Below are 19788 nucleotides of genomic sequence, written 5' to 3'. Positions count from 1 at the left end.
TACACACTGTATTATGGAATTTGGGGGAGGGGGACACGAAATAGATAGATGAGGTGGCGGTTACAGTACTATTGTAGAATTTGATAGACAATTTAAAGACCTAAATCAAAACAAGTAGACAGAATTATTGAGATCCTTGGGAGACTCAACCTTGATGAAACTGTTCCACGTGGTATACAAGGTATATGAGACATGAATAATGCCCGCAGACTTCAAGAATAATGTAATAATCACAGTTTGAAGAAGGCAGGTGCCTGAAAGGTGTGAATATTACTGACCCACGAGTTTCATAATTAATAGTTGCAAAATAATGACACTGTTTATAGTAGAATGGAAAGACTGAAGCCAATGTCAGAGAAGATAAGTTCAGGTTCTGGAGAAATGCAGGCACATATGAGGCAATACTTGACCCTATGACTTATCCTAGGTGATTGATAGAAGTAAGGTAAATCTATGTTCACAGCATTAGTAAATTTAGAAAAAGCTTTTGCCAATGTTAACTGGAAAATACTATTTGACATTATCAGGGTAGCAGGGTTTAAATACAGAGAGTTGTGAGTGAGCTACAGCTTTTACAAATACCAGGCTGTAGTTATGAGTGGATGGAAGGAAGGGAGTAGTTGAGAAGTGAGTTGGGCGGTAGCCAATCCCACATGTAATTTAATTTGTATATTGAGCCATCATTGAAATATATGAAGTGAAGTTTGAACAGGGGAATTAAAGTTAAGGGAAAAGAGACAAAAACCTTAAAGTTTGTCAAAACATTGTAATTCTGTCAAACTGTGAAGAACTGCTAAGATCCATGAAATGTATTCACAGTTGCGAATATGGACAAGCCTCAGTTGTATAATGGAATGACGACAGTGAAAATTTGTTCCTGACCGCGACTCAAACACGGATTTCCCACTTATCTCTAGTGGTCACCTTACCTTTAGGCTATCCAAGCATGCATCGTGGCCAGACCCAAACTTCCATACGTCGTCATGCCTGCTTGTATAAAGGAACATTGCACTGTACTTCTGAACAACAAAGGTGCCACAGTATTGTACTTCTACAATCAGTTGAAGAGAGTGGATAGTGTATTGAAAAGAGGTTATTAGATGAATAGCAATGAGTGTAAAACAAGAGTAATGGACTGTAGCAAATTAAATCGGGCACTGCTGAGAGAATTAGAATAGGAAATGAGATGCCAAAAGCAGTTGGTAAGTTTTGGTTTTTGGGACTGATGATGATTGAAGTAGAGAGAGTGTAAAACACAGATTATCAGTAGCAAGAAAAAAGGGAAATTTGTCAACATCCAATATAAATTTAATTCTTAGGAAGTCTTTTTCGTAAGGTATTTGTCTGGACTATAGCCTTGTAGATGTGAAATGTGGACAGTTAGCAGTTCAGACAAGTAGAGAATAGAAGCCTTTGAAATATGTTACTGTAGGAGATGCTGAAGAATTGATGTGTAGATCAAATAATTAATGAAGGTACAGGGAGATACTGCATTGATTTGAAGAAAGAAGAAATTTATTGCATAAGTAGACTAAAAGAAGCGATCAGATGATAACTCTCATCCTCAGGCACCAGGGAATGAGCAGTTTCATAATGGAGGGAAGGGTGATGGTAAAAATTGTAGAGGGAAAATAACCGTTGTCTTCTATAAGCAGGTTCTAGTGAATGTAGGTTGCAGTAATTAATGCAGAACTCGAGAGCCATGCACAGGATAAATTAATGTTGCATCAAATAACTCTTAGAACTGAAAACCACTGCAATGACAACTGTTACAAACATCTTGGAATGTACAGACTGGGAATTTTTGAAAAGTAAGCTTTTACACGATTCAGTTGGTTTGTACCCAGAATTATGATACTACATGATATTAAATAGATCTGTGTTTTGTGCTATGCTTTTAGAAATGTTCTGCAAATTCACATTCAAAAAATCATATAAACTCTTCAACAACGTTCTTTCAAAATATGATGGATAATATTTTTCAATTTACTAATCATCACATTTGAAATATTTGAAATTCATTTTGGTAATTTTAATTAAGGCTGTCAAGGTCGGTCACAGGTACAAATCCTGCCCCGGGCATGGATGTGTGTGATGTCCTTAGGTTAGTTAGGTTTAAGTAATTCTAAGTTCTAGGGACTGATGACCTCAGATGTTAAGTCCCATAATGCTCAGAGCCATTTGAACCATTTAGCTGTCAAAGTTTTAGCCATCTGTTTGTGTGATTTTTACCAGTGGTTTGCTATTGTACTAAGAGTTATACTACCTTTAATAGATAGTATCAAGCAGTAGAAAATCCAGGACTGAATAATGACATTATTATGAAAAGGATAAATCGCTTCTCACCATGTAGAGGTGATGTTGAGTCGCAGAGAGGCAGAACAAAAAGACAAGTTTTAGCTCGTCATTAATATTGTTTCTTGATGGTGACAGTTTTGGCACTTCCGGACAACTTCATGTTTTTTTTTTTTTTTTTTTTTAAAGTTTGGGATTTCCACAGAGTGAATCACAGATAATTTTGCAATCTAAATAGACTTTGTATTATAGTTTCATTCATTGATTAATAGTTTGTTTGTAAATACGAAGGTGAATCAAATGTAACAGGATTTTTGTTCCTGAGCATCAATTGTTGCTAGGACGGGGCCATTAGTAGTGGGGAGAACCAGCCGTTATGTACTTCCAACAGCTCTGTCAGTAATGCACAGGATGCCATAGCAACAGATGCACCTCTCCACGGTGCAACACACAATTATAAAATTTCTTGCTTGTGAAGGAGACCATGCAACAGTAATGTTCCAGAGATTGACTGTGCAGTTGGTGATCAAACATTGTCAAGGACACATGCATTCGTCTGGCATAAAGAATTCAAGGAAGGATGAAAACTTGGAAGATCAGCAACATGATCACTGGCCCTCAGACCAGCATTACAGACAAAAACATGCATGCGGTTCGAGATGTTGCTGAAGGCAATCGATGGGTGAGAGTATCAGATATTGCAGAACAGGTCGGAATAAGGTATGGGAACTGTCAAGCAATCATTGCAAATGACATACCGTTCCGTAAAGTGTGTTTGAGATGAGTCCCTCATCTTATGACCGAAAATCAGAAGTTGAGATGTTTGGAAGTCTGCCAGAGGCTTAGAGCAAAGGCTGCAAAAGAAGTTGATGCATTTTTGAGTTGGATCTTCACCTGCAGTGAATTGTAGTGTCCACTACTACACTTCTGCATCCAAAGGAGCCAGGAGTGGCAGAGGAAAGGCTAGTGAGCTCCAGTGAAAGCCAAGACTCGACTGTCACCTGGGAAGGTTTTTTTGCAACCATTTTTTTCTCAACTAGTGAGACTTTTTGCTCATTGATTTTTTGCGTGAGCAACACAAAGTCTGTGCAGCACACTACTGCGAGTTGTTGAAGGAGGTGAGGGATTTATATCGCTCCAAAAGACAAGACCAACCAATTTGACACATCGTTCTCTGCAACATTGACAGACAAGACTCAACTTGATCATCCTCCGTAGGACCCAGACCTATCACCCTGTGATTTCATTTTTTTGGACTGTTTAAATGTCTGGGAGGGCACTGATGTGAGGATGATGAAGGTGTCAAGGAATTTGTGCCCAGTTGGCTCCTGGTGCAACCAGCTTCATTCTATGGTGCCGTGATAAAAAAACCTTCCTTTTCACAGGGAAAAATGTATTTCTTAAGTGGCAAACTATGTGGAGAAATGAATTGTAACTACCTTCTACTTTTCAATAAATGGATTTTTTAAAAATAAAATCCTGTTTCTATTTGATTCATCCTTGTAAATTATGTTGGTCAAGTTTATTTCTGTAAACTCTGTGAATTTCAAGAATGGTTGTGATTTGTGAGAAGTTTAATTTCCTATGTGTATTTTTGGGAGTACATTTTAAGGTGCACAGTAAAATAATGCAAGTATGACTGTGTTAACAGGTGTCACTTTCGTGACAAGCAGTGTTACTGGGCAACCACAGCAAGTCACAGTAATGGGAAAATCACGGATCATGTTGCCAGCACAGCAGATTGCTGTGGTTACCAATGGAGTGAGTGGAGAAGTTACTAGAGAAGGTACACATACTCTATCAACACAGTAGCAAAGTTAAATCAATTTTCTTGTAATTTTGAATTATATTTATGTTTTTTATTTTGGAGGAACTGCAGCTTTTGCATGACATGAATAAGTGTGTTAGAAAATAACTCCAGTCGTTCTCCTAAGACATTTATATGAAGAATGTATAACCACAGACATTGGGAAAGCATTTATAAACTTGTATCCTTTATACACCTCATTTTAATTTAGCTTGAAATAATGATGTGAGTGGATGAGCGGTATTGCATAAATTTTTGTAACAGTTGAGAGGTACGGAAATCCACAAGATACAGTGGGCAATGGTGTTAACATTGGTGTTACAAACCACATATGGAAATTCATGGTCATTTCATTTACATATTGACTAAATGCCAAATTGAAAGAATGTCGTTGTCGACAGTGGAGAAACCGAAATATGTTAAAATGCTGTAAGAGTTCATCATCTTGCATGGTATATGTGTAGTATTGATGTAGTGCTTAAATAATGTCCAATTCCTCCCAAAATTGGTGCTGAATCTGTTGACAGTAGGACATAGTAATACCATGCAAGACCCACTGTGTACCAACAACAGTATAAATTCTTGTAGAACGTGATATTTTTAAGTTGTGCAATGTGGATGTGAAAGAAAGGAATGTATAATTCACATAAAAGAATAATTCATCATCTGCAAGACACACAGAAGTAGTAATCATACACAGCGGGGTTAAACAAATCTTGACTGCCTCTCTTATTTTTGTTTTTATTTGCATGCACTAGAACAACGAGGTGTCATACAATGTTGTTGAAGTATTTTCTGCCCTGTTCATCCTGTTAAACCTTTGGTGTCATTTATTTTTTGTGAATTTGATGCATATCTTTCTGACAAAGTGCAGCACTGTGATCAATTGGCAGCTTCCTTCCTCCTCAGACAGTCTCATCTGAGATCTATGAAAGCAAAAATTCCAGTGAAGATCTCTTGTTTTGAAACATCCAACTGTCAAATGAAAAACCATGAAGTAGATATTGGCTAACATTAATAAGCTTTCAATAAATGAACTGTACTGTGTAAATATGGGTAGACCTAATGTGAAATGTTTGAGGAAATTACTATGGCAGAGCAATAGTAACTGAAGGCCTCAGTAGATGTCATTCTTTATTCATATTCTGAGATACGATTCCGTTTGGCCATATCTTATTTAAAGCACATATGCAGTGGGACTCATAATAATAATAAATTTTCTTCTATGTTCCTTTCAAACATTTGGGTGAAACACTTTCATTTATGTTTACACATTTATAGTATAATGTAATTATTAAACTGTCTTTTTATAAATAGAGAAAAAAAGGAAATTTGTATTTGAAAGACATCTTTAAATGAAGAAAAAGAGTAATAAGCCATATAATTAGTTCATGTAATGTATAGAATATTGTTTCATTGAAAACAATTTACTATGCTAGTGGAATGAATTTAAATACCCATTTCTTCCCTTAAAATTATTATTGTTGGTTGTTAAGTATAGTGTGAAAGCTGTAACAAAACACTTGTATTTGAAAGTTGATTGTTAGATTGGCAGTAAAAGTGAATGTATTTGTAACTGCAAGAAATTATTTGTGGAAAGTTCAGAGTTCTTTTCCAACATGAATATTGACAGAAAAGAATATCTATTTACTAATTGCTGAACTATTGCAGCTAGAACAGACAGTAGTGGAAGAAGACACATATTGAGTACCCAACTTTAAGAGCTGCCTCTAAATTGCTTGCATATTGTGTGCTTCCTCATCTGTTTGGAATGACATTTTCCTTTCATCCAGATTCCACATAACTTCCTTTTAGATGTTCTGAGTCTTCTCATGCCTGGCAAGAGGAGTGCATAAATAGTTGTGAAGTCCGAGGATGTAATGTCTGTGGTTTTTATATGCATTCAGTTAGTGAGTGTGCATATGCATAACTGGTATCAATTCTTTTGTTGGAAGCTGAAGTACTTCATCCAACTTTCATAATATTCTGTGACAAATCTACTTTTTGAAAAAATAAAAAGACACGTAAGGCTTTCAGCCACAGGCTTCATCAACAAACACACACACACACACACACACACACACACACACACACACACACACACACACATATAGTCTGGCCACCTGGTGACCGTGTATCTGCAGTGACAAAAATGCCCTTGCTCAGTATGCTGAGGGTCTCACCAAGGCCTTCACAGACAGACACTACCCTCTACCTAGTCTGCAAACAGATCTCCCATGCCATTTCTCCTTGCACGCTCAATCCTCTTACCAACTCCAAGAACCAGCCACTAAGGAGTGTCCCCTTCATCACCCAGTACCATCCCGGACTGAACAACTGAACCACATACTTCACCCAGGGCTTTGATTACCTACCATCGTGCTCTGAAATGAGGGACATCCTACTCGAGATATTTCACCCCTCCTAAAGTGGTATTCCATCACCCACCCAGCTTCATAACATCCTAGTCCATTCCTATGCCACTCCCATTCCTAACTCTTTGCCACAACTATCAACTCCTTGTGGTAGCCCCAGATGCAAAACTGCCCTATCCATTCACCCAGCAATTCCTAATTCAGTCCTGTCACAAGTATATCCTACACCATCAGGGGCCGGGTCACATGTGAAAGCAGCCATTTCATTTACCAGCTCTGCTGCAATCATCGCACATCTTTTTATATTGGTATAACTACCAATCAGTTGTCCATCACGATGAACGCCCATCGTCAAACTGTGACCAAGAGCAAGTAGATCATCCTGTGGCACAACACACAACTGAACATCACACACTTGATTTCAATGGCTGCTTCGCTACCCGAGCCAACGGGATTCTTCTCTCCACCATCAGCTTTTCTGAACTGCGCAGGTAGGACTTATCTTAATACACGTTCTCTGCTTCCATAATTATCCTGGCCTCAACCTATGGAACATACTGTCACTGCACCCTCCACCGACCAGTTTCCACCCACTCTGTCATATCATCTCCTCTCCGTTCTCGTCCCCCACCCTGTTTATTTGCAGCCCTCTGCCAATGCATCCGTCCGTCTTTCCTTGCTTCTCTCCTTTTTTATTCACTTTTTCCCTCCTTGTTGCCCTACAACCTCCTGACACTGCGCCTGTCAGCAGTCTAGTCCTTGCACACTCCATCAGACAGAGTTTGTCTCTCTCCCCACCCATACACTACTATCCCTTGCTTTAGTTGGCAGTAGTGTGTGTGTGTGTGTGTGTGTGTGTGTGTGTGTGTGTGTTTTACTGACGAAGACTGTGGCTGAAAGCTTTTAATTGTGTCTGTCTGCAACTTTACATGCCTTCTTTACGGTAAGTAGCAATCTGTCTTTTCCTTCATTGTTCATATTCCTACCTGGAGTTTCCATTATTTGATTTTGACAAAATAATGACTTTGTACCGAAACTACTCACAATTTTCCAGTTTTTACCAGTAACTTCCTTTATCCAAAAAAGTGCATTTTCTTAAAGCTAGATTTGTAGATGTCTGAGTGAGTTTTGATGTCAAATGCAGTAGACGGAAATGATGTCCAAATTTAATACGTGCTTTCTGTTAACCAGATAATGGGCAATAACAAAATATGAGGGCTATCCAGAAAGCAACAGATGTTTTGAAATAAATTAACAATTTGGTAAAAACAAATTTTATTATTTACATTTTAAATGGACATTCTTAACCTGTTTTCCTACATAATCACCACTCAGACTGAGGCACTTATTGTACCGTGTCAAATGTTTTTCAGTACCGTCTCTAGAAATCTGTCGCGTGCTATTGCAACCACTGGTTTACACCAGCATGCAGTTTGGTGTCAGTATCAAAGTATTGTATAGAGAGTCATGTCTTCATTGCTGAAATAAGGTGGTAGCTGCTTGGTGCCAAATCCAGGCTGTATGGTGGATGATCAGACACCTCCTATCCATACTCCGTAGGAGCTCTCAAGTACATTTGGCTGTGTGTGGACATGCGTTGTCATGAAAAAACAAAATTTTCCGCTAAGTTTTCCCTGGTGCTTGTTTTGCATCATCCACCTTACCTTTGTCAGTGTTTGACAATACCTCTCTGAGTTAATTGTTGTGCCACATTCAAAGAAATGAATACAAATTCCTCCCTTAGAGTCTCAAAACAAAGTAGTCATGATATTTGTTGCTGACAATATTTGCAACCTTTTCCTTGGTTTCTTGGTAGAATTTGTGTGACCCTATTCCATAAACTGCCTTTTTCTTTCACAGTTAACATTCTTCATCCAAGTCTCATCCCCGGTTATGATACAGTCGATAACTTAGTTACCATTTTTCTCACAATCTGTGAGGAAGGTCAGTGCTGCAGGCTGCCCCTGTTTTTTGTGGTCTTCTGTTAGGCTTGTGGGAACCCAACTAGCACAGAAATTTTGGTAACCAAGATTCTCCACCACAATTTCATGCATCAAAGTCCTTGAAACTTGGGAAAAATGTTGCAAAACGTAATCATTCAGTATTCCTTTTCTGTACACATCACAAAGGTCGCTATAAATTTCAGTTGGTTTGTAGTTTTTTGCCAACAGAAACTTGTTCCCAAAATAATCTTCACAAGTCACAGAAAGTAAAGTATCAGAGACAAGGACCATACTTTACTACCACTGGATGCCCACTGAGTGTAGGAATGTTATGACACCAAGATGGCGGCTATGGCTCCATCCAGAGCCGCGATAGATCAAAATGTGTGTTACTTTCAGGATGGCCCTTGTGTTTAATGATCCCAAAAAAAAATGCCTTGATTTTTTAAAAATTTTGTCACAAAACTGTATTTTGCTTTTTGTACAAGGAAGGGTTTTTATGTTTTGCCAGAAGTATCTTATTGCCACATGGCACATACAGAGTTCTGGAAAAAGCAAAAAAAATTCTGTAAGGGGGGAGGGGGAGTTAGGAAGTAGTCAGTTGTGAGAAGGAAGGGGGAGTTTTGATGTGCAAATCAGAAGGCATAATCTGACACGAGGTGGTCAAAAGAAAAGCAAAATAAATTTATGGCCATGGTTAGTGTTTTGAAATAGTAGTTATACTGAAAGCTGGACAACTGCATTTTATTAACAGGTAGAGAATAGCCACCAGACATACTTCCACATTCTGGTCAGTACACTCCAGCAAAGGCTATGGAAGACTCTTTAATTGTTGCTTTTGTATGAACCATGGATCTTACCGTCTGTGGGGTGGCTTGCGTGCTTCAGATTGACTGATCTGGCCATATAACATCAACCAAAATGGCCTTGCTGTGCTGATACTGAGAACAGCTGAAAGCAAGGGCAAGCTAAAGCTGTAATTTTTCCCAAGGACATGCAGCTCTACTGTGTGGGTAAATGATGATGGTGTCCTCTTGAGTAAAATGTTCCGGAGGTAAAATAGCCCCCCTTTCGGATTTCCGGGTCGGGATTGCTCAGGAGGATGTTGTCATCAGGAAAAACAAAATTGGCATTCTACAGATCAGAGCATGGAGTGTTAGATCCCTTAATGGGCAGGTCGGTTAGAAAATTTAAAGTTGGATATAGTAGGACGTAGTGAAGTTAGTTACGAGAAACAGGACTTCTGTTCAGGTGAATAAAGGGTTACAAATAGGGGTATTGCAGGAGTAGGTTTAATAATGACTAAGAAAATTGGAGTGGGGGTAAGCTACTATGAACACCATAGTGAATGCATCATTGTAGCCAAGATACACACGAAGCCCATGCCTAACACAATAGTACAAGTTTACATGGCAACTAGCTCTGTAGATGATGAGGAAGTTGAAGAAATGTATGATGAGGTAAACAAAATTATTCAGATAGTTAAAGAAGGCAAAAATTTAATCTTGATGGGGACTGGAATTCGATAGTAGGAAAAGGAAGAGAAGGAAAAATCGTAGGTGAATATGAACTGGAGGAATGGAATGAAAGAGGAAGCTGCATGGTAGAATTTTGCACAGAACATCATTTAATCATCGCTAACACTTGGTTTCAGAATCATATTACAAGGTTGTGTATTTGGAAGAGACCTGGAGACACCAGAAGGTTTCTGATTGATTGTGTAATGGTTAGACATAGATTCAGCAACCGATTTTAAATTGTAAGACATATCCAGGGGCAGATGTGGACTCTGACCACAATTTATTAGTTATGAACTGCATATTAAAACTTAAGAAATTGGAACAAGGTAGGAAATCAAGGTGATGGAACCTGGATAAGGTGAAAGAACCAGAGGTTGTTGGGAGCTTCAGAGGGAGGATTACACAAAGGTTGACTAGAACAGGGGGAAGGAACACAGTATAAGACGATTGGGTACTTTAAAGAGATGAAATAGTGAAGGCAGCAGAGGATCAAGTAGGTAAATAGATATGGCCTAGCAAAAGTCCTTGGATAACACAAGAGATATTGAATTTAATTGATGAATGCAGCAAATGAAGCAGGCGAAATGGAATACAAACATTTAGAAAATGAGATTGACAGGAAATGCAAAATTTGCATAGCAGATTTATAAGTATATTCCAGTAGGAGAAAGATAGATATGCCTACAGGAGAATTAAAGAGACCTTTGGGGAAAAGAGAACCAGCTGTATGAATATCGAGTTCAGGTGGTAACCAGTCCTAAGCAAAGAAGGGAAGTTTGAAAGGTGGAAGGCATACATAGAGGGTCCGTATACAAGGGAGGTGAACTTGAAAGCAATATTATAAAAATGGAAGTGGTCGTAGATGAAGTTGAGATGGGAGATATGATGCTGCTTGCAGAATTTGACAAAACTCTGAAAGATCTAAGCCAAAACAAGGCTTCGGGAATAGATGATGTTCTGTCGGTACTACTGATAGCCTTGGGAGAGCAAGCCATGACACAACTCTTCCATTTGGCGCACAAGGCGTATGAGACGGATGAAATAATGTCAGACTTCAAGAAGAATGTAGTAATTCCAATTCCAAATAAAGCAGTTGCTGACAGGTGTGAAAATTACCGAACAGTCAGTTTAATAAGTCATAGTGGCAAAATACTAACACAAATTCCTTGCAGAAGAAAGGAAAAACTGGTAGAAGCTGACATTAGGGAAGATCAGTTTGAATTCCAGAGAAATGTGGGCACACGCAGGTCAATACTGACCGTATGACATATCTTAGAAGATAGGTTAAGGAAAGGCAAATATACATTTATAGCATTTGCAGACTTAGAGAATGCTTTTGATAATGTTGACTGGATTACTCTCTTTGAAAGTCTGGAATAAGGAGGGAGAAATTACAGGGAGCAAAAGGCTATTTGTAACTTGTACATAAACCAGACAGCAGTTATAAAGAGTCGAGGGGGCATGGAAGGGAAGCAGCGATTTAGAAGGGATTGAGACAGAGTTGTACACCTCTGATGTTATTCAATCTGTACATGGAACAAGCAGTAAAGGAAACGAAAAAACAAAAATTCAGTGTAGGAATTAAAGTTCAGGAAGAAGAAATAAAAACTTTAAAGTTTACTGATGGCATTGTAATTCTGTCAGAGACAGCAAAGAACTTGAAAGAGCAGTTGAATGGAATGGACAGTGTCTTGAAAGGAAGATATAAGATGAACATCAACAAAAGAAAAACAATGCTAAAGGAATGTAATCGAATTAAATCAGGTAATGCTAAGAGAATTCGATTAGGAAACAAGACACTTAAAGTGGTAGATGAATTTTGCTATGAGGGCGGCAGAATAACTGATGATGCCTGAAGTAGAGAGGATATAAAATGTGGTCTGGAAACAGAAAGAAAAGCATTTCTGAAGAAGATAAATTTGTTAACATCGAGTGTAGCTTTCTGAAAGTATTTGTATGGACTGTAGCCATGTATGGAAGTGAAACGTGGATGATAGTGTAGACAAGGAGAGAATAGAAGCTTTTGAAATGTGGTGCTGCAGAAGAGTGCTGAAGATTAAATGGATCAGTCACGTAACTAATGAGGAGGTACTGCAGAGAATTGGGAAGACAAGGAAGGGATCGGTTGATAGGTCATATTCTGAGACATCAAGGGATCACCAGTTTGGTATGGGAGGGAATTGTGGGTGGTAAAAATTGTAGAGAGGGAACAAGAGATGTTGGTATGGGAGGGAATTGTGGGTGGTAAAAATTGTAGAGAGGGAACAAGAGATGTATACAGTAAGCAGATTCAGAAAGATGTAGGATGCAGTAGTTATTGGGAGATAAGGAGGCTCGTACAAGATATAGTATCAGGGAGAGCTGCGTCAAACCAGTCCGCTGACTGGAGATCACAACAAGATGTGTACGAGGTGAAGTTTCTGCAAAATACTGTACTAAAGGACAAGTAACACTTCTATGCATTTTGTTATTGCTTCAATGAATCAGTACACACATTTGCACCAAAGCAGATTTTGTTCTCTGCTTAAGGCACATAAGATATATTTGCTGCAGTAGACAGGCATAATGTCCAGAATCAATAGTCTGAGTCACTCCTCAGTATCATGGACACACAAGCCCTAAACTGATCGTTGTAACTTTAGATTCAGACAGTTAGTAGACAGGTTTTGCTTGTACTAATATATTGTCAGTGACTCCTCATATGTATTTCTTTCACATACAGGAAGCTGCTGCTCCTTGTAGATCAGATACAACCCTCTACTTTTCCTGATACCGTACAACCTGTTATAAACATACTATGTTTTCTGCTAACAGAGTCTTTCTCACATTGCTTACAAGGGAACCTCCCCATTGCACCCCCCTCAGATTTAGTTATAAGTTGGCGCAGTGGATAGGCCTTAAAAAACTGAACACAGATCAATCGAGAAAACAGGAAGAAGTTGTATGGAACTATGAAAAAAATAAGCAAAGTATACAAACTGAGTAATCCATGTGCAAGATAGGCAACATCAAGAAGAGTCTGAGCTCAGGAGCGCCGTGGTCACGTGGTTAGCGTGAGCAGCTGCGGAACTAGAGATTCTGGGTTCAAGTCTTCTTTCGACGAAAAGTTTAATTTTTTTTCAGACAATTATCAAAGTTCAGGCACTCACACATAATCAACTTCGCTCTCCAAAATTCCAGGACAGATTTGCTTGGACATATGCAGGATTTGACGGTCTACACACGGAAAAATTTGAAAACGTTAAAAACATATGTTTTGACAGAAAACAGGGAAAACTGTGCAACTGAGAAACTGTTGCATTCATTTGTTGCAGTTTGTGTGACAATTCTTATGTTTTCATCACTTTTTTGGGAGTGATTATCACATCCACAAGAAAACCTAAATCGGGCAAGGTAGAAGAATATTTTTACCCATTCGCCAAGTGTACAAGTTAGGTGGGTCAACAACATATTCCTGTATGTGACCCACATGCCGTCACCAGTGTCGTATAGAATATATCAGACGTGTTTTCCTGTGGAGGAATCTGTTGACCTATGACCTTGCGATCAAATGTTTTCGGTTCCCATTAGAGGGGCACGTCCTTTCGTCTACCAATCGCACGGTTTTGCGGTGCGGTCGCAAAACACAGACACTAAACTTATTACAGTGAACAGAGACGTCAACGAACGAACGGACAGATCATAACTATGCGAAAATAAAGAAAGTATACTTTTCACTCGAGGGAAGACCTGAACCAAGGACCTCTTGCTCAGCAGCTGCTCACGCTAACCACGGGACCACGGCGCTCCTGAACTCACACTGTCCTTGATATTCCATATCTTGTGCATGGACCACTCAGTTTGTATATTTTGCTTATTTTTTTCATAGTGCTACACAACTTCTTCCTGTTTTCTCGATTGATCTGTGCTCAGTTTTTCAAGGCCTATCCACTGTGCCAACTTATAACTAAATCTGAGGGGGGTGCGATGGGGAGGTTCCCTTGTTAGTACTATGTGAAGTGTGTTAAATTATTATTATTCGAGATAAACCAAACTTTCAATTGGAAATACGAATTTCAGTAACTAGTTACATTCACAGCAGGTTTATTTATTTATTTATTTTAAGAAAAAAAGACAAACCAAACTGTTCCTTGCCTTAGGAACAAATTTACCAAGTGGAGGCACTGGTCTTGAATTAGGGAGAGTAGTGTTCAAACCATGATTCTGATTTCGCTTAAACAATTTTCAGAGTTCTTCATTTGAAATGGTTATTTTCTCTCGCTATATGCGCGCAGTCCTAGCATATGCACCATTGTCAGTGGTGTTGTAATTAATGAGATATTGATTTGCAACTATCTGACTAGGTACAGCCATCTTCAAACCTGAATTAGTACATTTTGTTACCTCAAATTTGAGTAACAAATGTTACAAATTTTGTCAGATGGAACTTGAAAAAAAAGTTTACTAAGAAATACTTAGAAACTTACCCTATCTGAGAAACACATTTTTTAGATGTGAAACAAATACTAACAAAGAGATAAAGGGGCTGGCCAGTACTTAGCTCAGTACAGCCGATAGATTCACAAAACAGAACAGAAAATTTACATTCCTAGCTTTCGGAACTTTGTTTCTTCATCAGGGAGGAGAGAGGGGAAAAAAAGGGAAGAAGGGAAAGTGGATTCAGTTACTCACAACCCAGGTTATGAAGCAACAGGGAATGGTAAACAGGGAGGGTAGCAAGGATGGAGGCATGGTTGTCAGAGGGAAGCCAAAGATATTCTACTGTTAAGTACTGTGCCAGCTCGAAACCAAAGAGGATGCATACAGAAGTAAAGAGGTATATAGTACAAAGATAAACACAACTATGTAGGATGAAAAGATGTGTGAATGGCTAAAGAGGAGAGGGAAAAAGGAGAAGACTGAAGAGTAAATGGGAGTGAGGTTGTTTAACATAGGTTCAGTCAAGGGGGATGGCGGGATGAAAGGATGTGTTGGAGTGCAAGTTCCCATCTCTGCAGTTCCGAGGGACTGGTGTTGGGTGGGAGAAGCCAAATGGTATGTATGTTGTAGCAGGTTCCTAGGTTCTTAGAATTATGCTGGACAGCATGCTCTGCTACTGGGTATTGGACATCTCCTAGGCGGACAGTTCGTCTGTGCCCGTTCATGCGCTCAGCCAGTTTAGTTGTCGTCATACCAATGTAAAAGACTGAGCAGTGCAGGCATGTTAGCTGATAAATAACATGTGTTGTTTCACATGTGGCCCTGCCTTGAATTGTGTGTGTTTTACCAGTGGCGGGACTGGAGTAGGTGGTTGTGGGGGGGATGCATGGGGCAGGTTTTGCAGCGGGGTCGGTTACAGGGGTAGGAACCGATGGGTAGAGAAGGTGGTCTGGGAATATTGTAGGGTTTCACAAGGATGTTACGGGGACGACGAAAGGCAACTCTGGGTGGTGTGGGCAGAATATTGTTAATACATTCCTCCTCGTCCAACAACAATTTTCGTACCCCCAGACTGCACAGAAGCATATTGTCAAGGGATGATCTCATTTCAGGGGTTGACTTGAGAAAGTCATATCCCTGGCGGAGTAATTTGTTGATGTATTCGAGGCCAGGATAATATTGGGTGACAAGGTGGATGCTTCTGTGTGGTCTGGGGGTAGGAACATTGTTGTTGGACGGGGAGGATTGTATTGACAGTATTCTCCCCACACCATCCAGAGTTGCCTTTCGTCGTCCCCTAACCTCCGTAACATCCTTGTGAAACCCTACAATATTCCCAGACCACCTTCTCTACCCAGCGGTTCCTACCCCTGTAACCGACCCCGCTGCAAAACCTGCCCCATGCATCCCCCCACAACCACCTACTCCAGTCCCGCTACTGGTAAAACATACACAATTCAAGGCAGGGCCACATGTGAAACAACACATGTTATTTATCAGCTAACATACCTGCACTTCACAGTCTTTTACATCGGTATGACGACAACTAAACTGGCTGAGTGCGTGAATGGGCACAGACGAACTGTCCACCTAGGAGATGTCTAATGCCCAGTAGCAGAGCATGCCGTCCAGCATAATTCTAGGAACCTGCTACAACATACATACCATTTGGCTTCTCCCACCCAACACCAGTTCCTCGGAACTGCAGAGATGGGAACTTGCACTCCAACACATCCTTTCATCCCGCCATCCCCCTTGACTGAACCTACGTTAAACAACCTCACTCCCGTTTACTCTTCAGTCTTCTCCTTTTTCCCCTCTCCTCTTTAGCCATTCACACATCTTTTCATCCTACTTAGTTGTGTTTATGTTTATACTATATACCTCTTTACTTCTGTATGCATCCTCTTTGGATTGAAGCTGGCACAGTACTTAACAGTAGAATATCTTTGGCTTCCCTCTGACAACCATGCCTCCATCCTTGCTACCCTCCCTGTTTTCCTTTCCCTGTTGCTTCATAACCTGGGTTGTGAGTAACTGAATCCACTTTCCCTTCTTCCCTTTTTTCCCCTCCCTCCTCCCTGATGAAGGAACAAATTTCCGAAAGCTAGGAATGTAAATTTTCTGTTCTGCTTTGTGAATCTATCGCCTTACTGAGCTGAGGTAAGTATTGGCCAGCCCCGCTATCTCTTTGTTAGTATTTGTTTCACATCTTAATATGAGATTTTCCATTAATCATTTAGAACACATTTTAGAAAAAGTTCAAAATTAAATGAATGCCAAAATATTGTTTCTTAGATTCTGAAGGGAAAAATCAACCAGTAAAATTTATTTATTCTTAATTTATTTATATGGGATGTGCATTCATGCAAAATGTTGCTGTGAATAAATGTAGGTGAAGTGACAGTGCAAGAGGTATTGTAGAACAAAACTACCAATCAACGTTTAACTGTTGCTAGGGTCATTCCACATCAAAACCTGCAATAATTCAAAGATTTGTAACGCTCCATCTCAGATTTTCACAAAACATTGCACTTTTGCTTTTACTAATAACAGAGGAACTTCTGAAATATCTTTTTGGTCTCAGACTACAACTTTATTTCATATCGAATTTTAAATGTAGCGATATTCTGATAACTGGGCTCTGTAGGAATGCCACTGCAAAATGGTAATTACCTACGTAAATTCCCATGACTAAGATGTTCATGAAGCTTTTGATCTGGATTTTTTTTCCAGAAGTTAAGGCACATAATTAACAGATATCCAGTTATTGAGGCAGTAAAGTTACAAAGAAAATTTAAAAAAAAATTGATGTATGTCAATTTTTGATTTCAGAAAAATTGAGGATGTGGAAAAATGCTTAGATCATGTTTCTCCAACCTGCTTGGAACCTGATTTTGGTCTTAAATAATCCCTTAGATTGTAAGCTTTCTAATAAAATAAATTTTATGGAGCTTCTGTTAATTGACACACCCATCAGAAATCAAAATACTTTTTGCTGTGATAGAAAGGGTCATTTTAAGTAAGTTCATTCACTCACTGTCTCACTGCCTCAGATGCAAGAATACCAAATTAGCATATTTACGTATAACTCATTCTAGGCAGGCAGGTTAACTTTTAGTGTGAAAATTTATTTCCTTTCATTTGACTAATTCAGCTATTCTTTAAAGACTATAATATGTGTTCAGCCAGTCATCTGCTCACAGTGATAAAGTGTTTTTTTGACAGCAGTAACTTGTTTGAAACCTTTATAGACATGAAAACAAAGCAACTATTGCTGAAATTCATTGTTGAGAATAAGTGCCTTGCAACAGTTAGTCTATTTGGCCTCAGTTTCTCTTTGTCTTTCTGTTGGAAAATTACTAAAAACACCATGACATTTGACAACCTATAGCTTAGTAAAAAAAGATTGAAGAACTTAGTGAAGATGAAGAGATTTGATCCACCAAAATGTAAAACTGCTTTTGGATGTGGAACACATTGAAGAAACATACAAAGAACTTATAAAATTTCTTGTATGTGACTCTGAAAACTAAGACAGTATGCAGATGTGATGATTGTCCCAGTGGTGACCCTGTCACAGTCATTAAAACAGAAATTAGCTTATAAAGATGCTGATGATGAAATTGAATTCAGCTAATGGATAAACACAGATCATTGGGCAGAGTTGGTAAAGCAGTCTGCAACTGTTGGTGAATACATAGACGTTGGTAACAAAATTGCAGGTACTTATACCACACTAATTTCTATCTAAGTATCAGACAAAATCATTGAAAAAATTAAAAGAAAATGTAACCCCTGAAAAAGCAATTCTGTTAATGGACTTTGCTGAAAACTACAGTTTTATAATTTAGAATGAAATTCAGAGTTACCACTGGACAAAGAGCAACAGTACAGTCCATCCCATGTGTGTTTATGTGATAAATGAGGAAAGTAAATTGGTAATAGTGAACCACTGCTTTATAAGTGATGTTGTGGAACATGTTGGGTTTGTAACGTCCAGAAATAAATGGTTAAATGGCTGGCAGAGCATTACCCACAAGTGAAGAAAGTGCTGATTTTACTGCACAATATAAGAATAGAAAAAGCTTTAAAATTTTGTGTGAGCAGAAAAACAGTTTTTCTGTTGATGCTGAGCATTACTTTTTTGCTAATAGCTATAGTAAATCTATGTACGATTGTTTGGGAGGAACTGTAAAAAATATATTGAGAAGAGCTAGTCTTCAACTAGTGGATGAAGTGCAAATGACAACTGCATCTGTTTTTTATGGTTTATGCAGAGATAATATTGACAAATGTTTTTTTTCACTTCTTAGAAAAAGTCATTGTAGATTTCCTACACAAGAACCTCAAAGAGATTTACAACAATCCGGACAATATCTGGTACCAGGAATTTTCACCATTATAAACCACTTTCCTGTGATTCTTTAGAGATTAGGAGAGTAAATACTTCTAAAAAGCTTCCGTGATTTTTTCAGTCAGTGAAAATGCCCCATAATGGACATGCATTTGTCCTCAAATAAATTCTTTTGTAGCAGCTGTATATGACAGCAGGCGCAGAAATGTCAGTGATGAAGAAGGAGACGTTGAACTACTTTTTCTCCACCCACCTATACCAACAGTGTTATTATTTTGATCTGAGAAGGAAGATTCTTGTTTTGTGCATTTGGAAAACATTTTATGTGGTGTTGGTGTACCTAAATCAACATCAATAGGCAGAATGTATTACTTTAATGAAAAAGTTACGAAGTTAACAGAATATAATTTGTCGCAGTGGATTAAAAACAGAGATGCTCTTAAGAAGTTTCATTGATAGTTTCATGGATCTTCACTGCTGAACATGTACATTTTAAATTAACCCGTGTAATGAAAATGTTTCACTTAAATTAATAACTTTTGGCTCAGTACTTTCATGAGGAAGTCGTGCTGTAGGTTGTGGTTTACATAATCTAATTTGAATGACCTTCTGAACAGTGATTTGATGTATGTTAAATGAACATCCAGTATCTGTCAAAACCTCTCTCTCTCTCTCTCTCTCTCTCTCTCTCTCTCTTTTTAAATAATAATATCAGAGTTTTGATAAAAATATGCCTTGTCTCAGTTGTCAGAAAGTGTTTTACATGTTTGAAAATCATTGTTTGGACTACAACAGCTTAACAGCTTAAGATGATTTTCTATATTTCCATAAGTCAAGAATAGTTATTAATTTTTTTCCAATAAAGATACATCTGGGGAAATATGACAGTGACGTGTTGAAAATAGATACTTTCCGTTATTATTTTTGTCTGGAGTAATGCGATAAAAAAAGAGTAGATAAGATAGTTGTTGAATCAGTGCTGTGCTATGGATCAGAACTATGGATCTTATATGCTGATCTCAAAAGAAGACTAATAGCTGTGGAAATGGATTATTTGCATAGGAGTGCCAAA

General features: G+C 38.6%; 1 protein-coding gene across 2 annotated transcripts in view; it reads left to right on the top strand.

The window, feature by feature from the left end:
- Positions 1-19788, top strand: part of LOC124774776 (forkhead box protein K2) — a 93249-nt gene that overhangs the window by 58444 nt on the left and 15017 nt on the right. For both annotated transcript variants that reach the window (XR_007015503.1, XM_047249508.1), the window contains exon 8: positions 3947-4081. Coding sequence is in view for 1 of the 2 variants with exons in the window: in XM_047249508.1 (XP_047105464.1) it covers positions 3947-4081 (135 nt within the window). In the remaining variant the exon portion in view is untranslated. The remainder of the gene's footprint in view (positions 1-3946; positions 4082-19788) is intronic.

This window comes from Schistocerca piceifrons, chromosome 2 (genome assembly GCF_021461385.2).
Source record: "Schistocerca piceifrons isolate TAMUIC-IGC-003096 chromosome 2, iqSchPice1.1, whole genome shotgun sequence".
Lineage (NCBI taxonomy): Eukaryota > Metazoa > Arthropoda > Insecta > Orthoptera > Acrididae > Schistocerca > Schistocerca piceifrons.
This window is presented reverse-complemented; position numbering and strand designations above follow the sequence as displayed.